The sequence below is a fragment of the Ciconia boyciana genome, chromosome 14, assembly GCF_034638445.1.
Source record: "Ciconia boyciana chromosome 14, ASM3463844v1, whole genome shotgun sequence".
NCBI classification, from domain to species: Eukaryota; Metazoa; Chordata; class Aves; order Ciconiiformes; family Ciconiidae; genus Ciconia; species Ciconia boyciana.
In genome coordinates this window covers 74,044-97,899 of record NC_132947.1, presented here as the reverse complement: position 1 = coordinate 97,899, position 23,856 = coordinate 74,044, and the positions used below count along the sequence as shown (strand labels likewise).

The 23,856-nt window shown below is 39.9% G+C and overlaps 1 protein-coding gene across 1 annotated transcript; it reads right to left on the bottom strand.

Annotated features, from left to right (window-relative positions):
* Window positions 1–1,214: 1,214 nt before the first annotated feature.
* Window positions 1,215–15,449, bottom strand: LOC140659505 (protein-glutamine gamma-glutamyltransferase E-like). Its single transcript, XM_072879247.1, has 13 exons — window positions 15,379–15,449; window positions 13,300–13,467; window positions 12,751–12,993; window positions 12,063–12,181; window positions 11,428–11,556; window positions 9,804–9,981; window positions 9,502–9,637; window positions 8,504–8,607; window positions 7,478–7,723; window positions 5,692–5,997; window positions 3,777–3,934; window positions 3,432–3,565; window positions 1,215–1,487 (listed from the first exon to the last, which is right to left on the bottom strand). The coding sequence occupies exons 1-13, from the start codon at window positions 15,386–15,388 to the stop codon at window positions 1,340–1,342; spliced, it is 2,079 nt and encodes a 692-aa protein (XP_072735348.1). The 5' UTR covers window positions 15,389–15,449; the 3' UTR covers window positions 1,215–1,339.
* Between the last annotated feature and the right edge of the window lie 8,407 nt (window positions 15,450–23,856).

The window sequence follows — 23,856 nt, the reverse complement described above, 5'->3', positions numbered from 1 at the left end:
GATGAGAGCTCTTGGTTCTGGCAAGCCTTGAGGAACATCAGGAGAAAAAGAGAGGATACCACCGTGGGCTACTTGTACACCCTCTCTCTAGCTCATCTCATTATATATCCAGTACGGTCTCGTACTGACATCATGTGACTGGCAGTGGAAAACTAGGTGGCTGCAAGTGCCCTCCTAAAGCAGTTTTGCAGGCTACAAGCACAAAAGGAGTTTATAGCCAATCTGAGCTTGGGCTGCTCGTGTAACAGTGAGGAGTCCCTATGGCAAGTCACGGGTACCCTGTGCTGTGTGGTGGAAGTGGGAGCACAGAGCTGGCTCCAGGCACTTGTTAAGATTTTACTGGCTTCCTGGCCCAGCAGTCCAAAGTGCAATAGAGCAGTAGATCGACTTTCCATTCACTTTATCTCCACAGACAATTTTCAGTCAAGAGATTGACTTACTGTTGTACAATTATTGGCCATAAACCAAGTCACTCACTGGGCTACACCTAGTTCACTTGCTCCTGGAACCCAGCTTTTGGCCCGTACCTATCCTCCCATGAAGGGTTTAAGTAAGCTTTACTAACCTTGAACTCTGAAAGATGACTTCCTGACACACAATCTATAGTGAAGAATTCCTAACTCTTCTCAAGTTAAAATACCCTTAGATTTAAGATTACCCCCTCTACCCCAAAGAAGACTTTCAGCAAGTGCAAAATATCAGCATGCAAAAATATCATGTATGTTGAGCTGGGCAATTATCTCAATGTGTTTGTCAAATGGCTCTCAAATTGGATACCACCCAAATTCCTTTTGAACATTTCCTATGCATCATTTAGTCACTGTGATTTACCAAAAAAGGAACAATGTCAGGACAGATTTTGCAGCAAAAAAGACCAAGCTAAATGACATACATAAATTGTGCAACTCATCCTGGCTACTTTCTAGTATCACAGTTGCAGCAAGGAGAAACACCGCTTTGAAAGTCCACTGTATAAGGCTTTGAATGTGTAAAAATGAGTTTACAAATATTTGTGCAGAGATATCTGGAGCCAGAAAGAATGATTTCCAAAGAAAACCAGGCAAAAGCCAAACAGTCTCTGAATAGAACGTAAGAGACTTTTTAATAACATGGACTTTTTAATAACATGGACACTCACAACAGTAAATGAAGAATCCAGTATTCCTCAGTTTATTTAAAATTACAATGTAAAATTTTAATGACATGATGTTGGCAAGCCCTTATCACAGGAAGCGAGGATTTTGTTTTGCTAATTTTCTCATTGTTTTCTTATGCAAGATTTCTTATGACATTTTGTTCAGTTTATACACACATAGACCATTCATTATATATCTTCACGTTAGTCAGTCACATTTACCATCTTAAAGGTCTTGATATCTGCAAATTTATCACAGGAGAAATTAACAAGTAGATGTTTGGGACCCGTCTCAAAAGGGATGAGTTTAAACTTTGTACTGGATTTCTCACTGGCTTTCAGTGGTGGTACACTAAAAATAGGAAACAAAGGGAAAAATATAAGCTGAAAACAGGCTTATGCGTCATGCTTGAGTTTCTTCACTAACCATCTCCCATCTTAAGTAACGCTTCCTATCAGTTCAGTGTAGGATGGCCACGAAAAGACATACAGGACTTGTCTGTCTGATATGTATTTAAATACTCAAACCCATGCATTAAGGTCTCTTACAAATACATTATGCAGTGACTCAGATAAGAACACGAGGGGGACATACTAGTATCATAGGAGATAAAACTTCATGCAGAACAGACGGTGTAAAACACATAATTGAATTATTAAAAAAGAATAATCTGAGACCATGAGAAATGTTAATACAAACTCCTGAATTAGAACAGATTATAGCACCAAGAAAACCTCAGTGTTTACACAGCAGGAAATTCTGAACAGAAGTGAAAATGTTTTAAACCAGTATATTCTGTAATTCTTGGAAACTCATGTTTATGGTTTTCCCAAACAGCCTTACCCTGTCATATTGTCTTGTCTTGCCTGAGGATAAAGTTGTATGTGATAGACAATATGAGGTTGCTAAATGCCCTTGGGAGCATTTATAAATTACGGGATAGACCATTCCTAGTTGCTCAAGCGCAAATGGCAATGTTACGTTGCTGTGTATGTTTGTTTGTTTGTGTTTGTCTGTATGTGTGTGTATTCAGTTAAAGAGCACACTCCCATATCCCAGGTATTTTTTAGAAATAACTGCATTTGCTAGCAGATGTCAAAATTTGTGTGCAATGTACAAAGTGGGGGACAGTCTGAAAATTTAACCTTTCTGTTTCAGCTGTGAAATACTGAAGGAAAAAGAACAAGGCAAGACACAAAATCATCAAAGCATAAAAATAGGAACCTGGGATCTATAGTAAAAGGAACCTATTTTATTCCAGTCTTCTGATTCACCATCTCAACACCATCTAATAGTTTCTTGGCTCTGTTTATTAATCTCCTAATATAATTATTTTGTAGAGTTCTGAAAGCAGAGCTTGAAAATCAGTGTGCCTGCAGTTCTTGTTTTGGAAAAAACTTTTTAGTTAAAAACCCAAGCCAACCCAACCCAACCCAACCCAAACTTTTATTGTAATATTCACCATTTTTCCTATTCTCTTCCTGCCTGCCTCACGGATTTCAGCTGTGTTGAAGTTCTAGGCCTTAGTAAAGTAAATTCAATCATCTAAGGAGTAGCTGCTGGTCATGGTTTAGTCTGTTCTTTAAAAGCTATCCTCCTCAGCTGTGATTTATTGTGTCTGGAATAGCTATGCATGGAGGATACTTGGGGTTGTACTTTTCAGAGGTACCACCCTTTGAGATCGCAACCTGTGTCTAAACTCTATGTTCATTTTTGTTCCCAAGGCTGGGACACTGGTGCATCTGCTTTTTACATGTATATCTATCATCTGTTTGATGTAAACGCAAATTGTTTAGAAGGCTGAACACCCAGACTGGCACCTGCAGTCCATTTAATAAAGTGAAAAAAACCCATCCTGGTTAATATATGCTATAATTTGGGTGTAGTATGGACAGAAACAGTAATGTATCCTATTGTTGGCCCTATGATCAGAACAAGAAGGTTCAACCTGTCTGGCCTATAGCAGCACAGCCACCCTCAGCAAAATTTAGTGCATAGGTGAGCACGTATTTTTTGCTGCAAATGTGGGGTCCTGCTAGATAGGCAGGAAAACAAGTTCTTTCCAATTATGACAGCAATTTTTTGACCTCCCAAACTACGGAGCCAAAGCCTAGCTTAGATGAAGAGCTGGTTCAAAGCTGCGTGCTTCATTACGATACGTTACATTGACCGGTCTCCCAAGTTATGGCAAGAAGAAAATGCTGTCTCATCCCGCCGTTCGGTTCCAAGTCATCCATGCCTATGTTCTCGCTCATGTATCTTTAACAGCAGGAAGGAGGCATTTCTCATACTTACTCTATCTCAAGGATTTCTCTAAGCAGGTCATTGCCTTCTACCCGCAGCACACAGTCCATCACTTCCACATCAATAGGATTGGTAAATATCACTTCCACATCCACTTCTTTATTCACTTTTGCTTCACCGAGTACCTGTGCGAAGAAAATGCTTGAAAAGCCAGGTTCTCAGTATTCTTTTCTATCCAAGCCTTCTCAGGCATCAGAAGAGGAGATATTATCAGACGCTATGATGGCCCATGGCAGAATGTGAGCAGCACATCTCTTTTGGGGAAGAAAGTGCTTATAAGAGCTCATTTTCCCCTTTCTCTGCCACTGCAGTTAGAGCAAAGGGACAGCAATTTACCTGTATGTCGATGGCAGGATTGTCCAGGGTGATGTCTCTTTGCACTAGCACTTGAATCCCACTTTCTACATGACATAAAGCTGTTACCTGGATCGTGTTGTCTGTAGTTAACTGCTGTTGATATTCAGTATATGGTATCTTAATGGGAAATTGTTTCTCTGGAAGAAAAAAAAAAAAGGAATTGACATACACTTTTATAAGCCCACAGAGTTTCATACCTAATATTAATATTTTCCTTTTATGCTGTGTCTGAGAGTAGGAAGGTCTTCAGGCATCACTGCCAAACTCAATTCGTGGAAATCTATCGGTTTGCTATAGAGAGAGTGATTTCTTCAATGTTATCCCTCCTCCATTCCCTACTACCATATTGCCCGGCTTGTTTTCCTCCCAATTGCTCTGAAAGATAAGACAGCTGGAGTTCAAGGAGCTTACCAGTGCCACTCCATTTGTTATGGGACGTGCTCTGATAGGCCTCATCAGTCCTATTTGCCCACGATATGCTGAGACTAGCTGAATGACATCTTTACATTTCTTTTATCTTTCCTAGCCCTATCTGCTTTTTATTATCATGTGTTTTTACAGTAGTTTCCATGCTGTAATTCAAATCAAGCAATACTGGATGGGAAGGGATCTCCTCTGTCTCTGAATCCAGGCAATTCCACATTTTTGGCCATTCTTACAATAAACATCAAGTTCAGAAGAACTGTAGAATAGCTATGCTGCATGCACACACTGTGAGCCACAAAGTACTTTCCAGCAGTATACAGCAGATGAAAAACACAAGAAAAGATGACAAGTCACCAATACAAAGTCCCACAAAAGTAAGCAAGAAAATGGGGGCAATGTGAATTTCCTAGATTCCTCCAGTAGCAACAGATTTGTTAACTACAAATCTTAGCAAACACAGCATACCTCCAGAAAAGGGCAAAAAATCTCTTTAAATGGTCCCTGCCATCAGATCTGGGGAAAAACCTCCCTGCTGACTATAAATTCAGCCACTGGTTTAACACAGCCTGTGTGAGCACAAGACATCACAAGGTGCCTGCATGACCATAATGCCATTAGGCATATAAACTCTGTCTTCACCAAGGGTCCAATTCCTAATGCTTTAACGGAAGCTGATAGATCCCAACTCCAGAAGTCAAATTACATATTAAAGAAATGAAATATTATGTCTGCTTCTCACTAGTGACTCAAAGCCTAAGATTAATACAATATAGTATCAGCTGTGAATCAATGATCTTTCAGTTCACTTTAGAGATGCTGATCTATCTATTATCCCAAGCTCCGAACGGTAACTTAATTTCATCTTTCCAACAATGCTCATATTTAGGTAGAGAATTTCTTCCATAAGGTTATCAAACTCCATCTGAAAAAAAAATTTTAAAAAATCTGAGGTCCTTTACTCCTCAACAATTCTTCGATACAAACTTCCTCTTCTGTGGAGCTTAGCGGGCTATTTCAGCTATTTCTGCTTCTCACACTTTAATTCCATTCTAATGTGCTAATGGATCAGGTTTCTTGTTTCTGCTGTTAGCCATGTCCTGTTACCTGTCAGTAAGGCCCCTTGTAATTGACCAGAACACATTTAGTTGGAGTTGATTTGTATGCTTTTATGTTGTCCTTATCTTTTTAATGCAAATTTTGTTAAATGAAACTTCATATTTACTCACCATCATTTTTTCACACCTGAGATACATTTTCCAAAATGTGAATAGTACTTAAGGAAATGATGGTGTGAAACATGGCTTTTTAATATGTTTATAAGTGCAATGTAATTTTTTTTCAGCCTTTTCTGCATAGAAATTTAAGATTGCAGCGTTAGAGCTTTTTCCCCCAGGTTGACCAGCTTCTAATACCCATTTACTGATAAAACAATTATACCATTATGATTAAAAGTTATTTGAAAAATTACCTTCCTTAGGAGACAGAGTGACAGATATGGAGTCCTTCCAGATCTCACGAACTGGTCTTCTAGTGTACACAGTGCTCCAAGCAGTCATATTTACATCAACAGTCTTAGCATCAGACTGTAAGTTTGCGAGAACCAGAATTAGACTGAGATCTTTGCCAACTTCTAAATGACCAGCCACCTTGAACTTCCCTGAGATGTCAGGCTTTTGACTGATTTCCTGTGGTGTTGGTGCTGTAGGATCAAATTTATCCTCAAGTCCCAGCTTCTTACGGGCTTTTTTAAAAATATCTCTTTCTTTTGTAGAGCCTGTCAGAGAGAACCATGAAAATTATCCTCAACAGTTAACATGCATCTCTTATTTTACATGACTGCTAGAGAGAAGCTAGCAGAACGTAGTGTCTATACTTACAGATGAACAGAGCCTCTGTTTTCCACAGCCACACCTAATTTTCTGGTGCTGCAGTCAGTAATGTCACTGCCCCTCTAATAGCATTTTTTTGTACCACAAAATCTTAAGTCCAAAGTTTCACACTCTTCCCATTTCTATCCCTTTTTATGGTTGTAGTATTTAGAAATGTAAATTCTTATTTGCTAATACAGAAAAGGCCCCTAATATAAGGGGAGGCTGACGGCACCATGTGGTGGGTTGACTCTGGCTAGCAGCCAAACATCCACCCAGCCTCTCACTCACCCCCCATTCCTGCAGGATGGGGAGAAAACAGAAGGAAGGCGAAAAGACTCATGGATCAAGATAATGACAGTTTAACAGGGAAAGCAAAAACTGCACACAAGCAAAGCAAAAAGAGGAATACATTCACTACTCCACATCAGCAGGCAGATGTCCAGCCACTTCCTGGAAAGTGGGTCTCAACACACATAACGGTTGCTTGGGAATACAAATGCCATAACCACAAATGCGCCCCTCATTTCCTCCACCTTTTGTTGAGCTTTTATTGCTGAGCATTAAGTCATATGGCATGGAATATACCTTTGGTCAGTTTGGGTCAGCTGTCCTGGCTGGGTCCCCTTCCAGCCTCTCGCCCACCCACAGCCTACTCACTGTGGCAGGGAGGGAAGGGCAGGGAGAGAGAAAGCCTTGACACTCTGCACGTACAGTTCAGCAACAGCCAAAACATTGGTGTGTTATCAATGCTTTTAGCGGGGTAGCTATGAAGAAAGTTAACTCCATCCCAGCCAGAGCCAGTACACAATGGAAGCTAGTTATTTGGGCTCTGCTTTATCATGCTTTTCGCCCTTCTGATACATATTTCCAATAGCAGTGTTCATTCTTTGCACTTGCAAATTCAGTTCATGATTGTAGTTTTTTTCCGCACTATCAAACCCAAAGGTCTGACAAGTTTACATGCTGTTTGACCGTTTGAAAGAGTTGTTTTTCCTGAGCCTAAGTGCTGATTTAGCTTGGTTTCTGTAATAGGCCTTTCATCCTGCTGTCAGATAACTGGGCTGCAGACTAATTCTCACAAAGCAGGGGCAGTCAGTACACATTAGCAATAGGCAGGTGGAACAGTGAATGCTTTACTCAGAGATATTTGGACTTGCCTTATTTAGGTCCCACAAAGCAGCTCCATATCAGAAAGGGCGAGGCAGTATTTTTTATTCTTTACCTTTTCTTCCCTTTTCTGTTAGAACTGAGTAAAACGAGTATAAATTTTGCTCCTACCTTACAGATGCCCAAAATTCCCACTAAGAGACTCCTAGCCTAAAGTTTATATACGTTTGGGAATGAACCAGCTATGTAACCAGAAAAACCGGTGTTTTTATTTACCTTCTTCATATTTATAATCATTGGTGACATCTACACGATCATCTCTACCAACTGCCTTTGTGCTGATGAACTGGCCAATTACAGTAGGCTTAGAGAATATCAATGTTTTCTTTCCAGTTGCAGGGTCATAATTCCAGTACATACAGTCTGCATTCACTTCTGCAAATACAAATGGGCAGTCGTAGTCCAGATCTACATCTCCTTCTTTGATGGCGTTCCGTGAGGCAGGACCACACTGATAAATTCCTATGGCATCAAGAAAAAATAATTTAGACCTAATAAACTCTTTGACAGTAAGCAGATTACTAGACAGATACTTATCAATGAGTCCTGAATTGACCAGTGCTGTTGTCCCGTTCTAGCCCTTTCATCCACATAGACCCTCATACCAGACCAATCATCAATGTATTTTGTGTTTAATCTGAACACAAATCTCATTTATTTTATATTATCCCTTGATTTTCAATAGCTCTGGATACCTACATTGGAAAGAAAGGAAATTGCTGCTCCTAGAAGTCTAGTTTCTTTCTTGGCATCCAGTGATGATCTGAGGCTTTTCTAATGCAAAGTTTAAAGATCATCTAGTCCAATCCCCCTGCCATCTTTTGCTAGATCAGGTTGCTCAAAGTCCCGTCCAACCTGATCTTGAATGTTTCCAGGGATGGGGCATCCGCAGCCTCTCTGGACAACATGTTCCAGTGTCTCACCACCCTCATCATAAAAAATTTCTTCCTTATATCTAATCTAAATCCACACTCTTTCAGTTTAAAACTGTTACCCGTTGTCCTGTCACTACAGGCCTCGATAAAAAGTCTGTCCCCATCTTTCTTATAAGTCCCCATTAAGTACTGATTAGAAAAATCAGTTAGAAAATTTTCTAATTTGATAAAGTGTTCTCTTCTGCCACTCTATTTCTGAGCAGGATGAGAAATTACTTTTACAATTGTTTTACATTTTTTTTTCCTTCTCTCAAAGTGACTGACTTCAAAATTTCTCAACAGTATTCCTGAAATAAAATCTGTGTACCTCCACTTTCTTCTTGAGGAGTTGCATCCAGAACTTGCCATCCACTGTATGAAGGGCCCAAGTCACTGCGGGAAAACCAGCTTTCATTCCAGACATGGAAATTCCTATGTACAAGAATGAACAAAGTAAGCTACTGGTATGTGTTTCTAAATTCCTGTTCACATCCATTAATCAGCCATCCTAAATGTATTAAATGCCTTAATTTGCATAGGTTCTTATCTGAGACTGACCACTTCCACTCTGATCCTGACTATATTAACTAGATAGGAGCTGAAAATTGCATTGTGGAACAGACAGAAATGTTCAAGGGCAGAAAGCAAATTTGTACAATTATACAAAATGTCTTGAGCCTGTTTTTCTCCAAAAGTTCTGAGCACGTGCACTTCCTTAGTTTCGGCTGTTTTCTCTATAGCACAATGCTACAGTTATATTTATCATTTATATTTAGAATGGGTCCAAAACAACCTTGTTTACTAACAAGGCAAAAAGTGAGGGACTGCACCTGTTCTTTGTTGAATGCAAGCTTGTTTGAATTGCATTTGATGCTTAATAGTGGCAATAAATAAATTATTTTCACTGCAAATGATGTCACTGCAAAAAAAAGGCAGGGAAGCTGGTTCTGTTGAACTTTTACAGTTTAACGTGAACTGTTTTTGAAGACTAGTTCCAAACTAAGTCAAGTCCCACTGTGTGGTATTTCCACTGTAATATCATAAGTTTTCAGTCATCTGTGGCATCATAACTGTAACTTTGCCTGCTCTGGCTTCAATTAGCTGTTGTAATTCATGTCACAGTTCTCTGTTTAACTGAGAAAGAGTGAAAACACCAAGTTTTGTAGCATTATTTTGTAGTATTTTTTTATTGTTCCTGTGTGCGGGTAGTTGTTTTTAAGGCAATTTTAAAGACGGTAACAAAGCATTTGTCACTAGAATCTACTCTGCACCTGAAGACTCTATAGGCATTGATAGGTCCTACTATTAAATATCGTAGAGCCATACCATATGCTGTCAGCTGTCCTGTCCAAATGATTTCCAGAAGCATCATAAAACTCATCCACACGCAGATTTCCATCTGCATCGTGGGCAGAGCTGAAGTTTGTAATTGTACGAGTGGGAATCCCCAGACATCTAAGCACTAAAGAGCGAACAGACAACCATAGTCAAAAAGCAGTATTTCTGGAATATGAAGTTGCATATAACATACTAATGTCTTGAAAGACCTTCTCATGTAGGAAGTATTATTAGCACCTCTTTTAACAGAATCTGTACAGTGTCAGTTATGTGCATGACATAAAGCATACCTGTAGTCAATACCGCTGCAAAAACCCAACATTGTCCATATCTAACAGGCTTGAATCCCGATTTCTTCCAGTTTTGCAGGATTTCACTGCTTCCAGTCCAGCTGCTTGGACTTTTTCCACCCGCATAATTTCCACTCCAGTTTCCTAGCAGCACCCCTTGGTCATCATTGGCGTTGACCTGTAAAAATATTCACTAAATTTATGATGAGATAAATTAAGAGTTTGCAACAGATGTACTAGTGGTAGGGGAGCGGGCAGGAGAAGAGCCTTGAATGACATTTTAATGGACAAAAGTCACTGCTTCATGGAGCTGGCCATCAGGAAGAAGGCCTTATCTTTTCAGGGAAATGAAATATGTGTCCTCTCAAGAAACGGAGAGTGTTTAATCTTGCCAAGTACAGTAGCACCAGGCAAGAAGGCAAACACCAGTTTTCAGTGGACATTCCTGACATGAGGTAGCAACTTTACCACTGTATGATTGAATGGCATCATCAAAGCATATCGTGCAGCTAAGCTTTCAGAATGTGCCTGGATCACAATGTACTGAGCCCTCAGCAAATTTACATTAAATTAGAGGAAGTGGCTGACACAACAAATGGGGCACAGTCACCGTGAAAATCTTGGGTACTGTGTCAATAGAAACCTCACGAAGTTCAGGAAGAAAAGGTGTAGATTTCAGAACTTGGGGTAGAATAACCCCATGCATTGGTACAGGCTGGGAAGCAGCTGGCAGAATGGCAGCCCATCTGAAAGGGGCCTGGGAGTTACAGCAAATGCCAGAATGAAGTTGAGCCAACAGTGCTCTCTCATCATAAAGAGAAAGCCCACGCTAGGCTACATTGGGAAAAGTGTGACCAGGAGATTGAGGGAAACTGGCAAGGCTGTGCCAGGAATCCTGTCTCCAGTTTCGGGTCCCTCAGTTCAAGGGGATGTTGAGACACTGAAGAGGGCCCAGGATGGAGGGCTACCAAGATGGTCAGGGTCCCTGGAGCACACAATCTACAAGGGGAAGTTGAGAGCACTGGGCTAGTTCAGTCTGGTTAAGAAGGCGATAAGGGGAATGTAATAGCAGCTTACAACTACTTGAATGGAACACAGTAAATTGTCAGAGTCCAACTTTTCTCTGTTCTGTTAGGTTATATAACAAGATGCAACAGCAGAAAGTTGTAGCTTGGGAAAATCATATTTGACATAAGAGAAAAATTCCTCACTAAGAGGGTAGTGCAACTCTGGACCGGTCACCCAGAGAGGCCATGAAACCTCCCTCCTTGGAGATTTTCAAGGCAGCCTGACAAATCCATGGCTGAGCTGATCTAGTACCACTGTAGTTCCACTTCAAACGGGAGGTTGAACTAAAGACCTCCAAGGGACTGCTCCCTCAACGTACCACCCCATGTCTTATACTTTTGGTTTGATGACCGGATATCAAAGTGATAAGCATCAGAAATACCACAGATGAGATAAATCTAGCAGACTCAGATCAGACAACTACCTAGGTGTTTCTCTGGCCCACATTTCTGGTGCATACAAACAGTGGCCTAAAATTTTCTGAGAAGTGTCTTCATACTTACTTTCACTAACTACTTTAAAAGAACAGTTTGGACTTTTTGCCCGTGTTGCTTACCATTGCACTGAGAACGCGGCCCAGATATTTGGGGTCATTTCGGTGAGATACATCTGTGGCAGGATCTTGACGATAGTTTAAGCTTCGATCCAGCATCGAAAGGCAAATATTGAGAATATCTCCTTGAAACTATGTTATAGAAATAAGTTAGTGTTTTGCAAACACAGAGTACTCTACTAAAAATCAGGGTAAGTAGAGCTATATGTGTGTTTAATGTTTTTTCTAATCACCGAATGAAGTGCTGCAGCTCAGCCAGGAATTATGATATAAAAATGCGGCCTCAACGAACTGTGAAGATTAGAACTCAAAGAGCTTTTCAAAATTTGGAATCTGTGGACTTAAGTCTAGGACTTTGCCTCTCAGCATTGCTACAGTACTTTACTACCCAGCAGATACTAAGGTTTCTGCTGGCTGCACCTCAGAGTCCTAGGTCATATCACTGACTAGTCAATTACAAATCCTCATATTAATCAGTATAACAGGGCTTGGCACAAGTTCTGATTTCAATACCAGACTCCTCCTCTTCAGAGGTGTATGACTGCAATGAACTGGAAAAAGCAAACAAGCCCTGGTCACCCAGTTCATGTGAAAACCAGAGCACGAAACACTGTCTGGTGTTTCAGTGCTGCATTTACCTGGCCAAAGTTCCATCCAAAGCTGCTGATGCGATTCTTATTGCCCGCAAAAATGATGCCAAACTCTTCTAGCACGTATTCCTCACACTCAGCCTTGTTAGGCATGAACACATCATCACCTGAAAAGCCAAACCAGAGGTATGTACAACCACAGCAGGCAAAATAAAACAAAACCTCAGGAGCCTTGGTCTCCATCAATAAAAATGCTTGGAGATGTTCACCCTTTGCTGTTCTTGCTGCTAAAAACAGATCGTGAAACTCAGGATTTCCTATAATTAGAGAAAGGGGTAGGGGGTGTCTGAGTGAAGACAGAGGTATGACACTGTCAAATCTAGGAGAAGATGGCGGCTGGTAGATATGACTCTTCTTGGTTCTACAGAGACCAGACACATCCTTCTAAACTCATGCAGAAGTAGGGAAGCTCTGGCAAAAGCAGAATATAATCTGCTCAAGCAGAACTTAATGTTTTAGAGCAAAGAGCTCTCCAGTAAGTACATGATACAGAGCTGATTTTATGTACCAGAAGGTCCTAAGAAACTGTTAAACCTTCTTCTTTTCTCACTGGTATGTTATGTGGTGAATGTTCAGCCCCCGTATTAAAGAAGTATAGATCAAATGGAGAAGCTGCAAATATTAATTAAGCTACAAGCCACTTAATTCTTTCAGGGGAAATTCGACATGTTCATACCTGAAGACCAAGGGTTAAAGAGCAAAACAAAAGTGCCAAGGCTTGCTGGAGAGGAGCTGCCACTTGAAGTATTTTGAACACTCAGCTTGTAACGTCCAATGACAGCATTAGGTGGGGTGGAAATGGAGATGCTCACAGAGTTGGAACTGGTAGACTGTAGAACTGCACTCCAGCTCTCCTTGCTCACTGTGCTGGAGATACCAAATGTGGCCTGGGTCTTAGCCAGCTTTGAGGGTTTTGGACCTTTTAAGGAAAATAAAAAACATTTTTTTCCCCAGCTTACTGAAATAGAGATTTAGCCATCAACAAACTCAGCAGGGATGTAACCCTCCCCTCAGATGAATTTGTGCCATATGTTGGAAACTGGAAGTAGATGTCACTGCTAGCTGAGATGGGAGTAATACAACAAACACCTCAAACAGTTCCTTGGTTATGTGAACCAGCATGTTGGCTCCAAGGTATTATCTTGCTGCCCTATAGTGCATATCGGGCGAAAAGAATGTCACGAGGCAGCATTACTCTTTCTCTGAAAGAAGTTGGGAGCCATACCTGTTTCTGCGATGAATGTAAAGTTTTGCTCAGGCTGTTCTGTTCCATTGAACGTGACAATGAAGGCCTGTCCTCTCCTCACAATCAACTCTTTGCTGGAAAATTTACTTGTGTGGTGATCTCTTGCATTTTCTTTCAGGTGCCAGTTGGTACTTGGCTGCATTGCAGCTACGAAAAAGTGAGAAGAGCAAGAAAACCTGAGGGTACATCCAAGGAGGAAGGAGCACAGACACACTTCACAAGGAGGAAGAAGCACAGAGACGCTCTTAAGAATTGCATGTTACTTTTCTACAGGTATCTAGTACCCACGTGAGGTTTCCACCAAAACCACAAATAATATATTTGGAGCTTTTTTTTTTTTTTTTTTTTTGAGAGAGAGAGAGAGACTCCACCTTGCTTAGACTGTTAGAGATTATCTGCATAATTAAATATAGAAGGAGTAGTATATCCGGTACTAAAGGAAAATCAGAAAGGCATCTAAGAGGAGAGAACGCTGAGAGAATTGAATACTTGTGAGTTACTTGGATAAAGAATCTGGCTGAACTCAGCTAATTCTTTCAAGGTGTCATCCATTCCAAGACATGGTGTTATATATGTTAAGCACAGCCTTGCTGCCTCTGAATAAGAAGTAAAGAAACCTGATTGAGCTGAGAAACACTTCTGCATTTTAAACCATGACATGCGATCTCTAGCCCCATTTACGTGTCATGTACCTCTGGTATAACTGACAGCTGCTATCTGTTGGGAGCACCTAACAAGAATATGTTGATGGACACTGGGCTGTCATTTGGCAGTGGGAGAGATGGCAGAATTGGAGAGAGAACACTACTAAAAAAATGTATGTGAAATAATATGTTGCAGAAAGCTCTTGCATGTGAACTATGGCTTCAATCAGAGGCCAAAGAATAAGCATCTGAGATTGGTTTGGCTCTAACATCATCAGAGCCTATGGAGGGTCCTCCAGTAGAAGACAGCTTGATGGTTGAAATGAAGTGCAGAAGTACAGAAGAAAAAGAGATTTTTTTTTTCCTAAGGGCACTGTGTGCTTTTTAAAAATATTTTTATTATTCTCCAACCCCCCTCTCTCTCGCACAGAGGGAGAATAGGAAAGAGTAGGAGTGTGGTCCTTAGTAGTGGAACACAGCTACCCTGTGCCATTATTGAGTAAAAAATCATTATCCCGTATTCAACCAGATTTATTAGTGCAAAGGCTTTTTTACAGCATGATCTTAAGTTTACCAAGTTTAGGCAAGCCTTGAAATAACTACATTAGTAGTGTTAGCAATGTAGTCACAGTTCAAATGCGGGGGGGAACACGTTTTTTTACAGTATCGAGATGAGCAGCACATACTTTGATTTTTCAGGAACCTAAAAAAAACTACTTTAAAAAAAGTCTTCAGAAACTTAGCAATGAAGCACATCTATTGTAGAACAAGCTGAGGGGTGGGGGAGATTTGTGTTTAGAAAGGCAGGAGTTATCTGGCAAGGTTGGAAAAGCAACATGGGACCTTTTGTAATAACTATTAAACTGGTAATTTCCATATGCATAAATATTAGCATGTAAGCACCCCCCCCCCCGCAACAAACACCCCCCCTATCCCCTAAATTTTTGTATCCTCTCTGCCTTAACTTCGGGGTTCAACCTTCTCTGCTCATTGCAGCCTCCCTCAGTCTTTGCAATGATACCTTCTTCAAGGTCTGCTTTGCTTCTTTCTCTTATGTCAGATTTGTCAGTCTCTCACTTGCTTTTGTCTGACAACTTCAAATAGCTGCAGGCTTTCCCTTCCTTCCTATTTGCAAAATACAACATTTTTGCATCAGATAATATACCTGTTCTCCCAAATCTCATTCTGATAAGCTTGCTTTTCCCATGTGCACAATAAGTGAAAAAATGCAATTCCTGTGAAAATCCTTCTCCTAACTCTTGATGGAAGAATTTTCTCTTCCTTTTTTTTTCTTGGATCAAAACTCCTTAGAGAAGTAGTGATCTTTCAGTGTCCATTACAGAACTGAATAAGAGGTATGGATGTAAGAAAATAACAAACAGAGCACCACAGAAGGGGCTTCCCCCTTGCTCACCTTGGCCCATATCTGATCGATATGTCCTGTATAAGCAGCTTCTGGAGCTTTCCTCTGAATGGCCTCCTCTACTTCTGTTGACTCAAGGAATGGCTGGTGCCTTTCACTTCTTTAAAAGTCTAGGTGTAAAGTTTCCTGTTTGCAAAATTTCCTGTGGGGGTGGAGCTTGAATAGCCGCCTTTGCTCCCCAGCCTTTATCTGACCAACAGGGCTTGAGGATTCATTTTTTCATTCATTTTTCGCTCTCTAAGTCCCTATATCCTGATCTCATTTCCTTGCAACTTAACATCTGAAGCTCGGACAATATTTATCCCTAACAGTCTGGCCACTTGTTAAGAGTTTCTTAATGTATTTAAATTTGTAAGAATTTCAGCATTTAGTTGCTTTTCTTGCTGTTATAACGATAAAATTATAGGAATAGCATAACTCCTTCTTGCATCACATTGCTTTTAATTTGGAATACTTAATGAGCAATATTTACAGTGACTTTTTCTTTAAATTAGTTCACTGAATCCATTGTTTTCCTGGAGCTGCTTTTTCTTTTCTGCTGCACTGTAGTAATTGCAAAACAATGAGCAAGCTATTGCCTCTGCCCCAAATTTAATCAGGCCAAATTTAAAGAACCAATTTTTCATTTATCACATAATTACTGCTTAACATTATTAAATAGACAAGCACTCCATGTCATATTTGCATGACACTCTACAGAGATGATAGGTTAAGTACATTTGCAACTTGTGATAAAATAGCTATCATTGTTTTCAGCTGGTACGCTACTATTTTTTTGATAGGGTATCTCTGAACATGCAACTGGCAATGCCAATTTCTGCACAAATATCTTTCGCTTAATTTCAAGACGAGTGATTTTTGCTTATGCTTTGCAGGTGGCTCCACTTTCTGTTAAGAAAGAGAGAGACTAATCCTGATACTTTTATGAAACAACTTGTAAAATTTAATGTACTCGGTGCACAGTCTTAAGGATGCCTCTGAATGATATCCATTATGCTGGACTGGCCACAGCTATATGCCTTCCCAAATGCAGAGTTTTAATTGTCTGGGCTCAGTATTCAGCAGCCCAAATTGTTCTGTTTTCAGGTTTGGATCATGTTTGGAAATTCTAGAATTGGAATTTGCTCAACCCATTTCATATACAGACATATTTTATTCATATTTCCTGTAAAAAGGTGTTATTAGAAGAAACAGTTTTTAACTGGGTATAATTCAGACTGCTGCTTTGAATCTCTGTTCATTAATAATATTTAACCTTAAGAGGGACCATAGTTTTATCACATGCAAAGCCCAACTGTGATTTTAAAATTATAAGGCTTTAATTCTTAAATTTAAAATTTCTTAGAATTTGATTTTAAAATGTTAAGTCCAAACTTCAGAGGTTTCAGATGCTAAGCTACGCTCTCCTACCCCTACTTTCAAATTCTCTTAAATGACACACTAACAATTTTCAGAATAAATATGCTTTAAGATTTCAGCCTACCCTTGGATACATAGCAAACCATTTCTCTTTGATAGAAAGATTAGTTACTGTTGAAAGAAAAAAAAAAAAGACAGTGATTATTCACCAAGTAGCTGCCGATGCTTATTTGGTCACGCGTTTCACCTTTTTGTGTGTGACAGCAGTAGTGTGCTGGATATCATTGTCCTATACGTCAATGGCATAACTGTTATTGATATTCGATGGCATGATAGTATAGTTACGAACAGCATGTTCCAAAAAACAGATACAGTCCATTTATTCTGGAAGACAGTATGGCAAAGAGAACAAGTTGTGTCTATTGCATCAGCTTCTCGTGTTTATTCCCAGCTCTGGCTAAGTTGCCTTGCAGGCCTCTGGTGTCCTTTGTAAAACAGATGAATGATACATACTGGACCTTTGGATTAAAGATTATGGGTGAAGGTTGAGAATGAGGGCTGAATTAATGAGAAATATTAACACTAGTCAGAACACTAGTCAAGCAGAATGCATCTGACCCAGGCAGCTTCCTGTAAGCCAAGTAGTATTTGCAGAGCTTGCACGGTGGCTGTAAATGTAAGGATTGCACAGGTAGGTGCTTGAAACTCTGGTGGATAGCAAGAGAAGATTCTTTTGGACCTCAGCAAATGAAAGCTCTAAGCCATCTTAGTATTTTTTTTTATGTACCCAGAATAAGCTATATCAGAATCATCTTTTGCAAACTGGTTCAGTCCTATAATTCAGGACATCCTTTCCCAGTGATACCCAGATTTCTTCCCTCACTCCAGTAACTGTGTTAAAGAAATTAATATATACGAGGAAGAGTTCAGCACTGAACAGTGAAGGACATCTTTTGTAATAGACTAATTCCCCTCAGTACTACTTTCCTTTGCATTGTCATTCGCTTCTCCACCAACTCGGTATGAATCCACAGTGACACTTGAATTCTATTAAATGTCACCTATTATTAATTGTGCCTTTGTTTCAGGATGGGAAATCAGTCCCTAGAACAGCCTATCTGCTCCTTTATTCTTTCTGAGCACAGCTCTTCCTTATATACCCCTAAAGCACCATGCTACAACCATATGGCCGTGACTCACTGGGGACCGCCTCAGTACCTTGAGAAGTTTGGGCTATTCTGTCTCCCCTCGCATTCTCTCGTTGGATAATTAAGCAAGGAATTTCATCAGCAAAACCCACTCCTGCTATCCTAGATACAGGAAGTCACCTGGTTTTCTACAGTTATACTGTACTTGTGAACCACACTAGACCTGGGCCCCTAGAACAGTGGTATGGACTGACTTGAATCAGCACTCTTCAGGACTAGAACCCCCTGATGTAGATTGGTCAAGTCCATATGGAAAAGCATTTGGCTGAGATCTCTTCTGGGCCTTATATGTTGTCCAAGACATACTCATTTTCTGTCTTCCTCTTCCATTCACAATGCCCCAAATAGCAGGGGCATTTTGAATGGAAGCCTGCAGCCTGCTGCAGCCTGAAACCTTCCTGAAGTTCCTGATTGTTCCTGAAGTTCTCCAATAGCCAGGCTTTGAAGGTAGCTGAACTTGGCACACTCAGCTCCCATATTGTCTGTGTAACATACGCTCCCCTGTTAGCTGGGCTCAGATCTTCTCTTGGGTCCTCGCCTCATTCCAGATGAGATGGTTCATTCCAGAAGGGAGACTGACAGTGACATAGTAGTGACATGTACTAATATGTGAACTTCAAAAACTACCATGGAATCAGTACACAGGAATAAGCCAAACTGACAGTGCACAGACTGGGATGAACCTATGCTAGGCTCCCCAGACAGCTCCCACATAGTCACACACAACCTGTTATTTATAGCCTATTATATTTAAAGGTATTTCCCTCCCTCTTCCAATTATGCACACATCTCTTTCATTGGAATGGAGTAAAGACATTATTTGGAAGTTTTAACTTCCAGCTACTGCTGCACACTCATCAGCAAAGAATACCATTTTGTGGGCTCCCATCACTACGTCGCTCTGCTCATTTCTTCTAAGAATCCAACATGTTGTCCCTTTCTGCGGGGAAGTGCTCTTAATTCTAACACACAAATAAGATGCTTGCAGGTGTGACTCACACCTTAATTGTAATGACACTGAAGCTTAAAAGTCACAGACAGAAGCTGACATAATTATTTTGAGTGTGAGACTGTGAAACAAATTGCTGAATCCTTAATAGCAATAGTGTGCTGCAGACTATCAAGACGCTTAAAAAAAAAATCACACTATCAAATTTATAGGATCTTTTTAGGTGCTCTTCCCTTTTCTTTACACACCACCTTCTGGATTCTGTTAAAGTAGATCCATTAGAGATTGGCCCACGGATGCATAAAAACTTTCTGTGAAAAAAGTGTGTGTATTTGCAGGATGTGCGTGTCGGCGGGGCGGCTGTCAAGGGAGAGAGAAGGAGTGAAAACAGTTACGTGCACACACACCTGCACGCAGACCCTCACAGTTTTTTACATTAAAATTGTCTGTGGCACTGTGAGGAGCATCCCCAGGCACTTTTGACATCTCCAACTGAACTTGGGCTTGGGTATTTCTTGGGCCCTGGGTATTTCACAAGCAAGAGCTGACCATCATCAGCAAATACCAGTTTGTTCGTTAAAAGCTGCTATTGCCTCTTGCATTTTGTGAGATGAGAAAATTGTGGTTAAGAAGGATAGACTGGTGTAAGACACTTAAAGAGGAAGTTTTTAGGGATCACCTTGCTAAAATGTCTTGGCTAAGTTATTGGCAAATCGTTGCTTAAGAGGAAGTGTTACAATGCAGAAACCATTGGTTTGTGGTTTTTTCACCATTGCTGTAGATGAAGGTTTTTACTGTCCACTTTACTGTATAGTTCTTTTGTTAAAAAGAAGGATTTTTCTACTCAGTCCAATCTTTCAGCTTGACCTATCAAATTGTGTTTTGCCATTTAATTAAGCTCTGCTCAGTGGTGGAGATTTATGAAGGAATCAATTGCCTTATGCCCATTGTATGCACCTGATTCCCTCCCAGCCTATGTTCTGCTCCTAGCATTTAGATGGTATTACACTTAGCAGATGCATTGAGACAGTCATTAACTAAGCACCATCAGGCCAGGCAAACAGCAGACGCTGTTGAGGGATGCTAGCACAAGTAGATCAGGTCAAAAACATGAATCATTTCAAATAGTAGTATATGGACGAGGACTTGTGCCCTAAGAGTTCATGCAATCTGTTCTCCTAAAACTGTGAGGATGGGGTAACCGTGCCTCTTTTAACCTCCATGAGGGGAAAACAATGCCTGTCATTTCTGCACTTAAGCCTCTGCTCTGTGGATGGTCGTTTTTATTAATTTCCTGAGCTCTTCAAGCTTATGTCACGTAAAGCCAGCACAGCATGAGCTCTATGCCTAGAAGGGCTAAAGTGGCGTCATCTGCACGCAGTCCTCATGACACATTTTTACAGAGGTCCCAGCAAGTCAGGCCTAAGCGAGAACATGGCCAACCTTACTAAAGTGTATTGATTTAATGTCTTTCCTCCTAAGACCTCACTGCTGGACATCTGCTTACTTTGTCTGTATTTTAAAGTTCCTTTGCCTTTCACGCTAATTTTAACAAATAGTTAAAATGGCATTGCAGTTTGCTGACTCTGAATCCACAGGAAGGAATCTAGCCTGTAGTCTATTCTTGGCACAAATATTCCCATTAACACAAGATTCATTCATACCTGAACTACTCTCTGATTCATTAAGTTTCATGCTAAAAGATAGTTTGCAGTTTCCCATACCTTCTTCTGCTCTATTTGCAGTTTTATAATATTTAACTCCAGTATGGTAATGGATTGATTATCTTCTTCTCCTTGTTCGTGTCTTTTGGAAAATTCATGAAAGAAAAATGCTGAAACAACCTATTCATAATCTCAAAATGTAGTGTATGCTAACAATTCAGAGCCTTTTACAAAACATAACCCCACAGAGAAAGCTAACATATGGTACATTATTCAGTTGTCTGCTCCTTATGCACAAAGAGACTTTTTTCTTTCCCTTTTTCTTTTTTTTTTCTTTTTTTACTTACCAGCCATGCTTCCTTCCTCCTCTGTGCCTTGGACTTTGTATTTCTGTGAGCAACTGTAGGCCTATATGATAAGACTTGAAGCTCTGGTTGTGTGGCAGCATTTATAGAGAAAACTTTAGGCCTCTCCTTATGTTCAAACCAATTATAATTCACATTAGGTGGGTGAGGCAGGTAAGTCATACCAGTGGGCATGTAAACTTCCTAGTGACCATATATTAGCTCATGGGTTTTAACACATTGCACTTATGCAATTCAGGCTATTTATCCAGAGGGTTGACTGAGATGCTTAGAAAAGTAGAGCATTTAATTGCATACCTGGAATCCAGAATTTCACATACAATGATGTGTCACTTGGGAAGGGATATTTTTTGAGTCAGTATGAATTAATATCTTTTCCCAGTACAATGCACAGATGAGTATTCATGCAATAAAAGTATACATTCATAATAAAATTCATAGGGTTCCCTCCCTATGAGTGTACTCATAAGTCTGGAAAGAAACCCAAAACTTTTCATTTACCTCATCAGTCCTTTTTCGGGGATCACCACAGTAACGCCTTTGTGTCAGCCCCTCCTTAGAGTCTCTGTGAATTATACTAATGGTATTAATGCTGTAAATGTAATGTAAGCTACTATTAACTTGACAAACCACTGAATGCTGAATAGCTCTGAGGAGTGGATCTCAAGTGGTAACTCTCCCTGCACAAAGAGAAACTTCATCCTCATAAAACGCTCATTTTGTAGCAGGTACAAATTACAACTATAATTTGTGCTTCTATGGTGGTTACCCATCTAGTTTCTGACTATAAAGACACAACAATAAATGTTAAAATAATTTGATCTGCACATATAGGACATTTTATAGATGCAAAGAAAATGAATTCGTTAGCATGGCCTCACAGTATTTATTTTTTTCAGGGTAATTCTTCATTTTTTGTTTCAGTCCTCTAGCAATTTGATCATGGATCTCTCTCTCTCTCTCCCCCCTTGTACAGGAACTTAAATTTCCTTACACTTATACAGATTTGAATACGGTATTTTGCCTCATTTTATTATTACTTCATCTCACTTATCTACAATGAGGAGAAGAGCCTGAAGCAATCTCAGGAATGTTAGTGCTTACCCTGAAGAACTTGAAGGGTGGAAATTTCGTAAGATGAGAAATGGGCAAGCACAATATCTATGTATAAAATGGGGCAAGAAGCATGAGAAAGAGCTGAGAAATTATAGTTGACATCAACTAGTTTGATGTAAATTCCTGGAAAATACTGAAATAGAGAAACTTGTTAGCATCTAGAAGATGATTAACAGCTAGCATGGAGTTGCCAAGAAGTCAGTCAAGCCCATCTCATTTTTTTTCTTTGACAGATCAATACACCAGAGGACAAGTAAGAAGTGGCAGCTATCATACATACCGACTGATTTGCAACAAGATCCCACATGGTATTTTCATAAGCACACGTTGGAAACACTGGTTACACAAGATTTATATTAGGTAACTGCATAACTTATTGTAAAAAAACAAATGCTGCATTGTTTCAATGGGTCACTGTCAGACTGGAAGGGCATAGTGACTGAAGCGCCATTAAAAGCTGCCTTGGAGCTCTGACGTTTGTTAAATATGCTCTTTCTGCTGTTAGTAAGACTTCAGCTGAAGTACTAGGTTAGCCCTGGGCTAACTAACCTCAGCTGGATAATGTCAAGAATACAGAGAATGGAGAGCTTAAAAAAATTAGAACGATCAAGTTGGATCAGTCTAAAACAGAGGCAACTGCAGAGATATGATGATGATTTTTGAAAAAGGTGAAAAGTGGTTATAGAAAGAGGAGGCCAATTGGAGAGTCGTGCTCTTAAAAACTTTAGTCTTTGACTAAAGACACTGAAGTGAAGCATAGAATAAAAATGTTGGCACTGAAGAAAAGTACTCAGCTAGACCCTCTAGGTAGGTTGTAAAAATGTTAATCATTTTTTCCGTGGAGATTAAGAATGGACTGAATGCACATTTGTCAAGGATAATATATATGTGTGTAGTTGAGTTGTCCTTGTGGAATTTATTTTGATGTCAAAGCTGTGACAGCGACACTTTTTCCCCCAGTTGCGTACTCTTGGTACTTCACACCGAACTGTATGATGTAGAGAGGGCCTTAGCAGGGAAACTAAGTATTCTGCGTCCAGTGTTGATTCAGTCTCATTTGCTTTGCTATTGCTTTATTGCTGTGACTGACTTACCCACAGTGAATGCACTTCGTGTTGTGTCCTATGGTGAAAGGTTACCAAGTTCCTGACTAATACGAGACACGAGCCTTCTTGCATGTCGTGTTCGTCTTAAGAACTGCTCATTTCAAAGAAGTAATAGAATGTTTCACATAGAAATAGAGGAATGTTAGCACTGTATCTGCCCAGTATTGCATCAGTTGAGATTCCTGTTTCTGCCAGTATAAGCCAGTTCACAAGAATCACCAGGAAGCCCCACAGCTCGATTATCTTGTGAAGGGAAAATCTGTCCTACCTTCAGTCACTTGGGTACTTGTTCCCTGAAAGAAGGAATTTACATAAAGAAGGAATTTACATAAGTGACCTGAAAATAACTACATCTTTTTCTTATGCAGAGAAAAGCTGCCTCCTTTTTAGAATCTATTAAAGTTCATTGGTTTTTTTGTACCTTAGAGCAATGAGTTTCACACGCTAATTATGAGTTGTGTAAATAATGTTCTAAACATTTCCTTTCTTCATTTAAGATCCACTAGTTCTTAGATTGTTGGGGTTAAAAGGTATCCATGGCTTTGCTTCACTTTATTGTTCAGTGCTTTGTATTCCTCTATAATATAATGTCTTACGATACGATATTACAACCCTCCAAATTACATAATTTCAGACTTTTCAGTCTCTTTTCACGCTGATATCTTAGTTTGATTATGTCATGCCTTTCTGAAACTCGTTCCA